This window comes from Carassius auratus, chromosome 19 (genome assembly GCF_003368295.1).
Source record: "Carassius auratus strain Wakin chromosome 19, ASM336829v1, whole genome shotgun sequence".
Classification (NCBI taxonomy): Eukaryota; Metazoa; Chordata; class Actinopteri; order Cypriniformes; family Cyprinidae; genus Carassius; species Carassius auratus.
In genome coordinates this window covers 26,772,369-26,787,275 of record NC_039261.1, presented here as the reverse complement: position 1 = coordinate 26,787,275, position 14,907 = coordinate 26,772,369, and the positions used below count along the sequence as shown (strand labels likewise).

The window sequence follows — 14,907 nt, the reverse complement described above, 5'->3', positions numbered from 1 at the left end:
TCTGCTAAATTGTCCTTGAGGTGACCTTCAAGGAGTACTAAAGTAATCTACAATTACCTCAGAGACAAGGACAAATAAAGGGTGAAACTGTCACACACACAGCCGTTAAACTGAGTGTGTGTGTGTGTGAGGACAGGCTCGCAGAGTGGATAGAGAAGAGGAACTGGCACTTCCTGAGAACCTCCCCATCTGGCCCTGAGAGAGAGAACCACACCACCTCGCCAACTGACCATCTGACCACACATTACATCACCAAACACTACACACACACTTAAAGGGATAGTTCACTCAAGAATTAGGAAATTATTACTTTGATTTTAGCAAACATGCATTACAATGATCAAAAGAGACAGTAAAGATTATTTTAAAGATACATTATGATATTACAAACAATTGTCATTACAAATAAACCTATATACTATTGACCTATATACTATTGATTAAATAACACTAAAAAGGAAATGTTTCTTGAGCACCAAATCAGCATATTATTAAAATTTTTGAATGATTATGTGACACTGAAGACTGGAGTATGACTGCTTCAAAATCACCTTTACCATCACAGGAATAAATTACATTTATTGGAATTTGTAATAATATTTTACTATATTAAATTTTTTACTGGAAATAATGGCGCCTTATATATATATATATATATATATATAAAAAATATTGATATGATATTTATTATCTTATTTAATAGTTTCATTAATGTGCAAGAATAAAAGTAGCATGAAGGTGTAATTACAAATCGGCGCTTCACAATGTTGAAGATGTCAAAGTAAAATGCCATTGTGTTTCATATCAAATGACTAGAAATTATGAGAAAAATATGAAGAACAACAAAAAGCAAATGCATGGCATGCTATACATTTTTCCAAGTATAAACATTATAAAAAACAGCATGAAAAAACGAATCTATAAATGACATTTATTGTCTGTCAACTATTTATTTCCATTATCAAACTTTATCGATTAGTTGTTGCAGCCCAACATCCAAACCTCCACAGTATATCACGCAATAAAAAACATTCTATCAGCAAACAGCTCAGAGCCCTTAGAAATCAGCTTCTTGAACAGAACGTAAAGCCTTCTAAACACTCTGAAAAAGCAATCACAGTGCACGTCTGAGCACGCACAAGATCTTAACAAGAGTAAAAAAGCACATAAATCAAGCTGTTATCTCTACAGCGTATCCATTCCAAGCGTGCCAAGATGTATATGCCTCTAGAATAGATGAACCACAAGTTGTGATATTACAGAAAAGTTCAACTATAAAAAAAAAAGAAGAAAGAAAAAAACATCAGGTAAATTTTATTTTTCAAGCTGGACGATATGCACAATGTTATATCTGATAAATCTGAGGTTCAAGCTGACCCTGGATTGGGGTTAACTGTTTGGTGACATGCTCACACACACTCTTTGCCTCTGAAATCAGACCCCCCCTCAGTTGTTTTGATTGCAATCAGAGTAAACGTAGAAATACACAGACCCAAACACTTCACACGCTGATTGAAGAGCTTGCGATTCAGCCATACAGATTAATTTGCCTGGGAGACTGCGGTCAACCCATTAAGGAAAAAAACAATGACACAGGCGTACATTTTCACAGATGCTCCCACAATCATCTGTGAACAAAGTGTTAAAGAAAAATACTGTCATTCCATTATTCTGAATTCCTGCAATACCTTTCTTGATTGGTTCCTTTTATTTGTTTGTTTTGTTTAAATTGGCAAACTCAAAAAAGCTGCACCAAGACTGATTAAGCAAACATTATTTTACGTTTTAAATGTCATCTCTACCCCTTGCAATTTCTGCTGCCTTTTTTTCAGTTTTATTATAATAATTTGAATTCAACTAATTGATTAGCAGTGTTTTTACTGTTAACTTTTGTTACCGTTTTCATTACTTGAAATAAAGCTGATATATAGAAAAATAAGAAAAACTTTAGAAATGTTTGAACTAGGGCTGAACTAGAGAACAGTAACTCGAGTAACTTGATTACAAAAAATGATGGAGGCAAATTCCTCTGCCTTGAAGCCTCTTTTCATTTATTTTAAATCTCACGTCAGGTTCTTTCGCAAAGATTTTTTTAATGTGACAACGCGTTTACATCACCCACAAAGCGGAAGGAGACATAAGCGCTGAGTCCGAAAGGAGTTAGCAGTGTTTTGATTTGAGGGCGCGGGCAAATGTAAAGAGAACGTCGTGGTGTGTGTCCATTGTAAGATAGAGCTGACATACCACAACTAGGGCCCTGTGATTTCCGCAATGCAGAAAACGCGGAGGGAATCCAGTCATAAAAATGGAATTTACAGTTTAACGTGAAATGGCACGGAATTTGCCAAATTTTGAATGAATTAATCAAAAATAGGTCATTGCACTTAAATCAAATCATGATATGGACCAATATCTGTAAATGTTAAGCCGGAACAATCTGTTTAAATACGAATCCTGCATGATCTGCGTGTCTGTGTTAATAAATGGAGCAGAAGCGCGACTTCCTTTATCACACACACGGAAGCAAGCGTGACGCTCGCAGTGATTTAATTAGCTTGCTCTTGCTATTAAGACGACGCATAAAATTAAAAACAGTTCAACTTAATAATTTAAGGTCCCCGTGAAATTAAAATATAATTTTGGGGGCTTTTAGTATGAATATGTCAGCCTCAATGTTATCTATAAGCTAGTGTGCTCCAAAACAATGACAAAATTACTATTAACAAGATATAAGCATTCAAAACTTGCAGTATCTCACTTCTGCCAATATTATGGAATAATGTCACCCTGCACTTCAGCTTCTCATCAAACCTTCTGTCCTATCAAATGCTCTCTAGAATCTGAAGCACCCGCCCCCTACACTATAAATAGATGATGAAGCTGTGACTGAACTCGGTCACTTGTTCACAGAATTTGTATTTTCTGTATGGTGAACTGCATACCTTGTCAAATGCGGTTTTCCCGAGTTCAAAAGCTCTAGCCCAAGCTGTGATATGAACAAATGCTATTGGCTGTTGAAAAGGGGACGGGGCTGCTCTGTCTTCTTGTTTCAGTTAAAATGACGTCAACACATAAAATAGTTTCAAAGCACTTCAGTGGACCATTAAGCTCATCTCAAGACCCCTACAATAGCATATCCCATGTGAACACAGTCAAGTCTGCAACACAACTCAATATCGGAGCACATGCACTAAACCGCTGAAGCAGCTTCCATCAACTAGAGATCGACCGATATGGGTTTTTCTATAGCCGATGCCGATGTTTAGAGGTCAGGGTCAGCCGATGGCCGATATGTGCTGCCGATTTTTAGGGCCGATATCTTGGAGTTTTCCTCTTGATTTGCATGCTAAAATGTCACACTAATAATAAGTGGATGCACAACCTTTCTAAACTTATCATCATTTATTGAGCACTGACTTGAACCATCTCTCGAATCTTAATTTAGTGCACTGCACGGTATTAAAATAAAAAAAATGTATCCAAAGTTAACCAAACAAATCAATAAACTGACCAAGTATTAAATATATGAAACAGGTAATATATAAAACAGGTAATATATATATAAGTCAATCATTTACATAAAAGTTTTAGAGCATTTACATTTATCAAGTAGAATTTTTAAAGTTTGTTGGAACATAAATGTAAACTTAAATATACATTTAAATAAATACACTGAATAATAAACTATAAACTGAAAAATATAAAAATATAAAAAATAAATAGGCTAACAGTAGTGCTGCAAACACACTAGCAACTAGCAACATTTGTGTTTGGTATAAATGACACAGAACATATAAAGTTCATTCTAATTTCAAACTTACATCGCAGTCTGTTCATTATTAAAATAAAGTCCAGTCAACCAAACATTTAAAAGGTTACACTGGTCAGTTTGAATACACCGTATACCGTCCTCTCTGGTGTTATGCCAAGGACGTTTTTGCTCATGTGAAGAGGATGATTTGTTCCGTCTAGTTTACACACATATATATATATATATATATATATATATATATATATATATATATATATATATATATATATATATATATATATATAATATTATAGTTTAACATTCAGATACATTGCGAATATGGAAACATTTTGGATATGTGCAGAACGAGGCGTGAGCAATAACCTCCAAATACGTCTCGTCAAACCCGCGCTCACTCGTCCTCGTATGGATCAGATAATTTTTCGGATCAGCAAAAAAGAAAAAAAGGCCAAGACAAATAAACATACGTTTTGTCTTTTTTTTTTATTAACATTAAATTATTCAATTAAAATATATGAAATCAACTTAATGCACATGGCATAATATCTTCTTTTTAACATAATACCCCAACTTCTCATCTCTCAGTCTGCTGTGATGAAGTGAGCAGTTATCGTCACATAGCTCTCAATCCCCTGAGCGCAACAGGGGATGCTCGGGATAGTTCATCCTTTTCATAAAGATCTGGCACAATCTTTTCACTCTGACCTCTTTCCTTCATCGTTATATCTGACAGGGAAGCCAAAATGCGCGGGGCGTTCAAGCTCCTCCGCTCCGCATTATCACTGAGTGTGGACTGAACATGCGCAACTTTTTTTTTTTTTTTTTTTCATAATTCAATCCGCGGGTCACATGTATGACGAACCGAAGATATCAATGATGATCCGTTGCACCACTACTATAGTGTAATTTGAAAACACTGCATTTTAAAATACAACAAGGGGCACCACGAAACCGTTTAAAGAGGCGCATTCAGCGGTCTCCTTGACGAGAAACGGTCAACAAAGTAACATGATCTCCAATGTACGGCGCGCTCTCTTCATTTTATCAAATGATCATAATCACATTTATTCATTTTACAGTCCTGCTAGTAGCATTTTATTCACACTAAACCCCTTTAATTCGTGTGAGAAGGCTTTTTTTTCCAAGTGGCTTTTGCACATAATAATAATAATAATACCGCTGCAGACGCATTTTGCAGAATTAAGGTTATCACTTGATCGTTAATTTAAACGACGATCGATCATGGAAATTAATAAATGTTGACATCCCTAAATACAAATTAGTTGGATGGAAAACTGGTTTTTGTCTGCATCAAACTATGCTTCCGAACAAATGTTATTCACCGTTCTGGGCAGCTCCAGGACAGCTGTCTCTCCAAGCGCGGTGCTGTCTGTGAGCGGGGCGGAGTAACGGAGCCCTCGCTGCAGTGTTTGTAAGAGCTGCCAACTTCTCCACCCCATTTACAGAGTGAAATTCCCTGACTACCTTTATCTCCCAGGTCTGTTGTTGAATCTTCCAAAAGTTTTGGCTTGGGGTGCTTCACATGCAGTGGCAGCAGCAGCACTTTCCACAGCACCAATAACACGGGGCTGCCCGCCGACGTGCCTGACTTTAAATCGGCGCCTACTAAACACGGATATCGGCCGATGCCGATATATTAAAAAATGACAAATATCGGCCCGATATATCGGCCGAGCGATATATCGGTCGACCTCTACAACTAACCCTATCAGTCCATCCCCTGGAACAACACCAACCATTTTCCTACCTCTGGGAGTGAGTGCAATCATAGAAGTCAGGCTTACTAAACATGTGGCCCTGATCTTGGCTCTGGGGAGACGGAGTAAAGCCTCCATGCCAAAGCATACAATTTATGAATTTATTCATCAGCAGGAAACCACGCATTAAAAGGTCAGGGAATTTTCCAGGTCAGTGGTCAAAGCTACGTGGTGAGGAAGGGAGAGAGAACATTGTTCCCATCTCGGCCCTGATAAAGGGGGCAGAGGGAGATGGAGAAGGCAAGCAGGAAGGCTCATATCCGGCATGTGCGAGGTTGCCACGCTTAATGAGTCTGAAAGGTCAAATGCCTCTTCAAAAGATTAATGGGGTTTTGCACATCACCGGAGTGCTGCTTCACGGGCATCTGAGGGGGCCGAAGGGGCCAATGGCACCGTCTCCAAGTCCATGTCAAACTGGCATACCAGACAGGAAAATGGAAAGAGTAAATTACTGTAAGTGTCTTAAGTGTCTATCAGGCATCACTCAATGAACTTTCAGGGGATACTTAAAATCCACTTTACAATAAGGGTGTCGAAATTAATCCTTTCTTCAATGCATGGCGATGCAGATATCAGGTATCGGTTTAGAAATAGACCATAGCCAATTATAACGTACTGATTCTTTTCTGACGTCATTTGTCGCATATGTGTTTTGTCGCGGTAGCAACATTAGGCGCATTAGGCTTGAAGTGCAGCTGCGCAGAATGATCAGTTTATAATATCAAGTTCCACGAGAGCGATAAGAGAGCAGATGGATCCTTATGCTAATGATGCCATACACTCATCCTGCATCTACCACATATTCCACAGATCGATTCAAGTTACGTGGACAACTAAAAGCCTAATAGTGTGTGTGTGTGTGTTTGTTTTTCCTCTCCCTGATAAATTTCCACATTAAACTGTGCAATTTAATACCAGTACAAATATCAATATGATGAAATAGAAGAATAAATGTACACATATGAATTTCATATGACAAATATTGCATTTTTCTGAATTATTTTGTATTCTTCATACATCTGACTGCTTGTATTTACTGACAACATTCTATAAGAGTGAAGAAAAAACTTAAATGGAGGATGCAGTGCAACCGAACCGAACCATGAGACTAGTGTAGGTTCACACCCCTACTTCACATTTCAGGTGGTTCAAATATAAAAGCCTTTAAGGTGAGCGACAGTTTAATCTGTTCAATGCTGTGAGGATGCTGAAGGAAACATGAAAGTTTAAGTAGTTTCCCAGTGGGGATGCAGCACATGGCCTTTGTTATGAGCTCTGAGATGGAATTCACTACTAATGCATCTGCATTTTTTTATTAGATATGCATTAGGTCCAATAAAACAATCATGTGAGCAACAATGAAACCCAGATACCTGGAACAACATTTGAATATTCATGATGTTAAATCTTAGATTGGACAACTTAACCCATGTCCAACTGTCCACCTAGTCTGGTTGTCTTAAAAAGGGTCATGTGACGTTGCTAAAAAGAACATTATTTTAAGTATTTGATGTAATGCAATGTGTTTATGCAGTTTAAGTTTCAAAAAACACTTTATTTTCCACATAATGTAGATTATTGTAGCTCCTCTGTGCCCCGCCTTTCTGAAATGCATAAATTTTGACAAAGCTTATGGGTCTGAAAAGCAAGGTGTGCATTGATTGACCAGCTATCCAGTGCTTTGTGATTGGCTGAATTCCTCAAGCGTGTGACGGAAATGTTACGCCCCTTACCATACTGTGATGCCTTGTGTCCGGTGGCAAGACAAAACCAATAAAACCCATTATAAATGAGGCATTTGTTGCATCCTGTGGGGAAATGATTACTATTATAATGACTTACTGTCTTTTTAACGTGTTGCGCATCATGAAGCGTAAACATAAAGCCATGTCTGCATTTGTGATCAGAGAAACGACCAACAACAAACACTACACTGCTCAAGACGTTTGAATCATCAGTTGCAAAATGCAAATCCTTTACATATGAAAATGTACTTACAGTCTCTGAGTCAGAAGCGCCATACTGTCCTTGCAAAGTTGAAACTGCCAAACTTTATAGAAAACGACACCGGCATTCGGCTACTCTCACAGGAAAAGTCCTCATCCTCCAGAAAATGAGCTGCACACATCTGAATATTTGGGATGAATTGTTCTGGAACAGTGTTGTAAATACAACTTAACCACTGATTTCTAGTTGTGTCCTCTTTTAGAAAACCAAAGAAAGTAGCTGTGCTTTCACAACAAAACACAGCGTCTCTACAACATGGTGGCGGCAACAGCTGGAGTAAAAGTTATGCCTTCTATCTTTGACTTAACATTTGGGTAGCATTATGCAAATTTTCCAATTTACAAACATTAGAAATCCACCTTTTAAATAAATACGTTTTTATGTTTGATATACTGTAGGCTATATAGCTTAAAATTATATTAGTTGCATGTGTGATTTTTCTTAGCATAAATAAATATATAATACACAATAATAATAATAAAGTATCTGCAAAAAAATTATCTGTTCCATTTTCATCATTCTTACCATCAAAATGTGTCTGATCAATACTTTCAAATGCCACACAAAACAAAACTGTGGCATTTCGTATGCAAATTCAAGTCAGCTATCGGCTTTCATTAAATCCGTTTTCCCCCAGATATACAGATGGTCAGGTGCCTGGAGAGAAGATGACCCGAGATCAATACCTCTGTCCTTAGTTAGCTCTAGGAAAAAATTGTGGACCTTGCAAAAAGTATGTTCAGCTCTAAACATGAAACAATTGTATTGCATAGCCAGAGAAAAGCAACATTTACTCTTTGTCTTATTAATTAAACCTTTAAAAGAGCCTGGGGTCTGGAGTCTTACATAAGTTCACATCTGCATGTTAGCGGCCCACCGCACCTCCGAAAGCAAACCTGTCCCCTTCATCATCCCTAATATCGATATTACAGTCAAGAAACTGAACCACATTTAGAAAATGGGAGAACAAACAACCTATTTTCACAGAGGAGATGCTTGTCTAGAGTGCTTTAAATATAAAGATCAGCACAATAGGTCAGGTACATACACAGCGTGTTCTTTGCCAGCTGTCTGACACATTCCAGCGCTGTAAATAGATAAATATTCAAAAACAACCACACAATGCAGCCGGAAGGACAATCAAGCATTCTGCTGGTTGGTTTTCTATGTTCATCCAACACTGACCGCATAAAGTACGTTTCATTTTTCACCTTTATTAAGCTGCATGGCATTCCAGAAACATCCATATTCTCCTGGTAATAAAACCATCCATCCCCTTCACAAAACCACCTCAGACGTGCCTCAGCCTCCAGGGGCATTCCTGCAGATCCAGCAGAAACGTGTCCTCACAGGGAACGAAGATGAATCCCGTTGACCCTTCTCCTAAAGCTGCAGAGAACAATGCAGCATCGATCCGCAAGGTTTCACTCAATACGCGACTTGGTCAATTTGTGAGGAAACAAATCAAGCTTAATTACCAGATAGCAAGCAACGATTCTCTTATGACATCCACACAGGGTATTATGGGTAATCATGACTATAAGACCAACATCGGCTGCCCAGTCAGTCAATGCCTTAAAGGGGGGGGGGGGGGGGGGTGAAATGCTATTTCATGCATACTGAGTTTTTTACACTGTTAAAGAGTTGGATTCCCATGCTAAACATGGACAACGTTTCAAAAATTAAGTTGTATGTTTGAAGGAGTACTTCTGTTCCAAAAATACTCCTTCCGGTTTGTCACAAGTTTCGGAAAGTTTTTTTCGAGTATGGCTCTGTGTGATGTTAGATGGAGCGGAATTTCCTTATATGGGTCCTAAGGGCACTTCTCCCGGGAGAGCGCGCGCTCCCGTATAGCAGAGCGCTGAGAGCACAGACATTCATTCACTGATCAGAGCGAGAGCGTCGCGAAATGTCACAAAAGAAGTGTGTTTTTGGTTGCTAGGACAAGACAACCCTGCACAGATTACCAAAAAAAAAACAGCATTAAGTGACCAGTGGATGGAGTTTATTTTTACAGAGCATCAACGGAGTTGTGCAAGTGTTTGTGTTTGTTCCCTGCATTTCGAAGATGCTTGTTTTACAAACAAGGCCCAGTTTGATGCCGGATTTGCATATCGTTTATTTCTTAAGGATAATGCAGTCCCAACGAAAAAGGGTCACGATCATGTTTTGGAACCACAGGCAGTGAGTAAAACTGCTTCAAATATCTCTGTGTTGTTAACTTAGCTATCGGAAAATAAAAAAAAGACGACAAAGTGGAACTTAGTCATTTTCCAAAACCAATAAGCAAATATATACAGTTTCAGTACATACCACATAGAGACGCCGTTGCTGATGCTGCTCTTGTTAAATTTCAGCCTCTGGATCATAAATATACGCTAAATCTGACTGTTAGCCATGGTTTGTTTTGGTTGGTTATGTCCTCACGGTAATGTCACAGCTTCCAAACGCTCTCAACGCAAAAGCCTACTCGAGCTCGTGATTCTTTAGCTCCGCCCACACGTCACACCTCCAACCGGTCGTGTTTTTCCGGGAAAAATCGGTACAGACTATCTTTCTCTTATGAATATAATAAAACTAAAGATTTTTTGGAGTTATGAAGGATGCAGTACTACTATATAGGTACTCAAGATTAACAGGATATTGAGTGAAAACGAGCATTTCACCCCCCCTTTAAGAGACAGTTATAGTGTCTTCCTAATGAAAATGGTTTCAGACGCACTTCCATGACATCTTTAATAAATTCAAGCAAATTCTAAAAGAAAGAGTTGTAAATGTACTTAAGTTATTTTTTCATGTTTTTACACTTCTAAAAAAAAAATTAAGCACTGTAATCATTAAATATTTGCTTAAGTTTTGAAGGCTGTTCCAAAAGAATAAGGAAAATAGAAACAATCAAAACTAACAAAAGAGCAATTATATGCAAGCGATATATTAGTATATTATTATAGTGTTATGTTTTGATTTAACAAAGAACCCTGCAGCATTTTTAAGCAATGATGAAAGGACACATTTAATTATAACTTGTCTTAAACTCATTTTGTAAAAAATTAAATTGTGAATCAAATCAAATCGTGAATCGAATCGAATCGTTTTATCCCTAGTAGGTGGCAGTGTTGCACCTTTAGGTTGGTTCCCACTTATGAAAAAATGTAAAAAAGACAATAACAGTATGTAGTTATTACTGACCCATAAAATCATGTTGGAGATGACAGACAAAAGCAAGACACTTGACCCATAAAATGTATCTGACCTTTGGGTTCCATAAAAATGTTAGACACATCAGTCTGCAGGAAGTTCTTTTTAAGCGCTTTTGTAGAGTTCTAATTACAAACTCACTCTTCTCTTAACTAAATTCATATTTTGAGGGTGATTCATAAGTCAAAAAAAAAGAAAACAAAACATCAAAGATGCAATTGACTTTATAGCATTTTTTTTTTTTTAGATATTGTGATAATTCTGTTATTTCGAATCCTCTTGGCAATGATAATGATGTTAGAAAAATATAATATTGCAATTGTAATATTGTAAAGTAATATTGTTTCCTTTCTTAAGGTCAAATTTAGGGGCACCACTGCATGTACCCTTCATTTAGAAAGAATGTGATCTTAGAATGCATAGTTAAAAGTTTTGAAGATTATGATAACAAAATTCTTAATAAAAACAGCTTCTCAATCATTTAAAACAGATTGTTTTACTTTTATTTATTTAATGTCAATATTGCGTCATTCCGGTCACATCGCCTGGATGAAATACATTTTTAGTTGTCTTCCATGACACTATTCCTATGATGCACAAGTCACTGCCTATACAGAGCGTTCCGATCAATCGCTTATGTGGTTCTGTTTCAGTTAGGATGCTGCCACAGAAGGCAGTTAGGCTGCTAAAATAGAGCTAGGATGATGCACAATGATGCACATTAAATTCGGAAACTGCTCACCTTTCTACCTCCATACACTGCCTACCAAACAGCATTTTTCTACTTTCAGACACAGTCATCTCCTGTCTCCAGGCCTCATTGTTTTCTTTTCCCTTTCCTTCTTGCTCATTGTGAGTCCACACATCACAACAGCCTACTAAATAAACTCCTAGATATCACAGTTACGCCTGCCAACCTCACAAATCGCTCTAACCTTGCCCGCACAGTCCGGCTGCCACCTTCAACAACAAGTACAGGCACCGCAAGCACGGACATCCGACAGTCTAACCCGTCACCATTAGCCAGGACTAAAAATCATGCTTTTCATAAATGATTTTCCATGCTAACTGTTCTTTGTTTGAATCGATAAATGACAATTTTGGCAGACTGTTAACACATTCAGAGCCCGAGTCCAGATTTTACACTTCTGCCAAAAACTCAGAGCATAATGCCATTTAGGAGGAATTTGGCAGTGTCTGTTGATGGAAGCCAGCACAGAGATGACAGGCGTATAAAGCTTTCCTAGGTAAGTGCCCTCATATCGTCTGAATTGCACCCTGACAGAGTACTTAAACGGCACAGGAACAGCATGACCAACGCGGCAGATGTGACGGCACATGGCCACAACTGCAAACCCACTAAAAAGCAGTAAATAAGCCCGCAATGAGATGCCAAGGTGCGTTAAGGCTGAAGGGTCAGGAATGAGGGGCCTCCACCTCCACCTCCAACCGACTATGTGAGGCAAGACACCTGCGCTTTGGGGAATGGGAAAGGACACGGGAAAAGGAAAAGAAAAAGAAATGAGCTGGACGGAGCAAGCGTGAGAGTGTTTATGCAGCTTTTCCCATGATAAAATTGAAAGTAAACAAAAATGTTTTTCAAAAACCTCTCTTATGCTCACCAAAGCTGCATTTTTTAAATCAAAAATTTAGTAAGACTGTGAATGTGAAATATTATTATTTAAAATATTTATATTTATTTATGTTATAATTTAAAATAACTGTTTTCTATTATGATGCATTTTAAAATGTAATTAATTCCTGAGACGGCAAAACAGACTCACTGTGTCCCTCAGAAATCAATCAAATATGCTAATTTGGTGCTCGTGAAACTTCTTCTATTATCAACGTTGATATTAATACTTAATATTTGCAAAAAGAATGTTCACAATAACAGCATTTATCAAAAATATATTTTTTGAATCTTTATAAATGTTATACTTTTAATCAATTTAAAGCATCCTTACAATGCAAAATTTTAATTATTTAAAAATAAATCTTGTTGACCCTAAATAAACCATAAAATAGATGACGTGCTATTCTATGCTTAGAAATTGCACGAGGGTAAGTAAATGACGACAAATTTGACTTTTAGGTAAGCTCTTTGTATAATGTGCACCAACAAAGAGCTCTCATCCTGTCTGAATTCCACCTGTCAGCGACCGAATATAGAGAGAATACAGTGGGGCTGAATACAAAGAGAACCGACGCAGCAGGACTGGGATGTAATTGTGGACAAAGAGGTTCTCCGTACAGTGAGAACACATTCAGCTCAATCAGAAAATGTCCATATCACTGCAGCCACACAAGGCCTTTCACAACACATTGCTTTCACAGCAATTAATCGCTGTCAAAACATTCATTAAGGCACCGATTCTAATCCAGTCGACCAACATTCCAGCAGAGGACGGACAGTGGCTGGCAGAGTTCAGCCATGTGCACATGAGAGCATTGTGTACGAGAGTGCAAGCAGGGGAAAAAAAGCAAGAGAGAGCAGCCTGGCTCAGCTGGGCTTCTTCAGCAAAGCCAAAGAGCCTGAAGGGACGCAGCTATTATCTGTTCTTTCCCTCTCTGTGCCATGCCACTCATTAGGACGCTTAGTTGACCTCACCTGAGCCTAATGCGACAGACTGGCATCAAAACTGCTGAAGCTTTCATGACTGTCAAACAATCCCACCAGGAGTAGCACAGTCAGAAAAGCACCTATTGTGAATCCCGTATAACAGCCTGATCTATTCAAATCTGCTTTTGTAGTATTATAATAAAGAGATTAAAATGACAGCGGAAAAATGAAGACATGACAAGACAAAGAAAAAAAAAGAATAAACAGATTACGACAAAACAGAAAAATATAAATTTTATTTTTTAAAATAAAGATCATTAGAAAATATATATATATATATATATATATATATATACACACACACACACACACACACACACACACACACACACACACACACAGTACGATTTTCTAAGTATCTTTTTTATTTTAAACAGAGTAATCTTGTCATTTCAACCTCCCTATTACAACACTAAAAAATTGTTTATATAGACAATTTTGTTTGGAAACAAAACACAACCAACAATTTACTGTGATTTGCTTGTTTTGGGAGCCTAACTAAGTAATTCAAACACAAAACCATATGCATTTATTTTCAACTATATATTTATGAACATTTTCCTCTTAAACAACACATTGTTGCAGCTTGTCAATGTCGGATTCCTTAGGATCATTGTTTTTAAAAGCACGCCGAATGTCATTTCGACTTCCGTTTCAATCAAAGCTTCTCATAATGCAAAATTATCACTGATTCAGTCCTCTCTGTGTCTGTTTATTAACTTTACAGAGCCGGAATATGAAAATCACACACCTGCAGTGAGAGTTATACTTTCACTAGACACTTCACGCCATGTATGGAAACAATTTACCTGGCGTCTAAACAACTATGAAGACACATACCTTCCTCTGCACGGGATTCATTTCTGTTGAACAATAATATCCAAAGCACCGAAATGATCGCTTTAAACTGCTCCATATTTGAATGGCCAGGTCTGCGGGGCTCTGGTCATGTCGCAGCCGAGCACGCTTGACTCACAGTGCAGGATGAGACGGAGCCGTCCGGGCTACTGACACACACAGCGGTACTATGTGCCTTATTTGGCGCCACCGGTGGGCAGGCACAGACAGCCTGATTGACAGTGAGAACGTCCAATGGAATATTAGTTCTGAGAAGGGGGGATTAGCGGAAGGCCAATCAGATCACGTCTGATAAAATTCCACCGCACAGAGTTACTCCCCCTTGAATGGGAAGCGGTGGTGAAAATGATGAAATTTGGTTATCTTTAGCTCAAATGACAAAAAGCTACTGATTACACGGCGTTTATTCATTTCTTTTTCTTTTTATTAAATACATTGAAAAGTAAGTTCTCAAGGTTGAAGGACATAGCGTCTGAGAGCTGTGAGCGGTCCACTGAGATTCCTTACAAATTATATTATAATAATGTGATATCCTGGTGTTAAAAATTCATTTTTTTGTGGTTTTATAATTATAAATATTATATATTAATTGTAAGATATCATATATTATAGGCCTAGGCATATATTAAGATTAATGTTATTTTTATAGTTTCCCATGAAATACATTTATT

The 14,907-nt window shown here is 37.7% G+C and overlaps 1 protein-coding gene across 2 annotated transcripts in view; it reads right to left on the bottom strand.

The window, feature by feature from the left end:
* epha10 (EPH receptor A10) overlaps positions 1 to 14,375 on the bottom strand; it is a 134,916-nt gene extending 120,541 nt beyond the window's left edge. For both annotated transcript variants that reach the window (XM_026289842.1, XM_026289843.1), the window contains exon 1: positions 14,219 to 14,375. In XM_026289842.1, the coding sequence (XP_026145627.1) occupies positions 14,219 to 14,294 (76 nt within the window). In that variant the 5' untranslated portion in view covers positions 14,295 to 14,375. The remainder of the gene's footprint in view (positions 1 to 14,218) is intronic.
* Between the last annotated feature and the right edge of the window lie 532 nt (positions 14,376 to 14,907).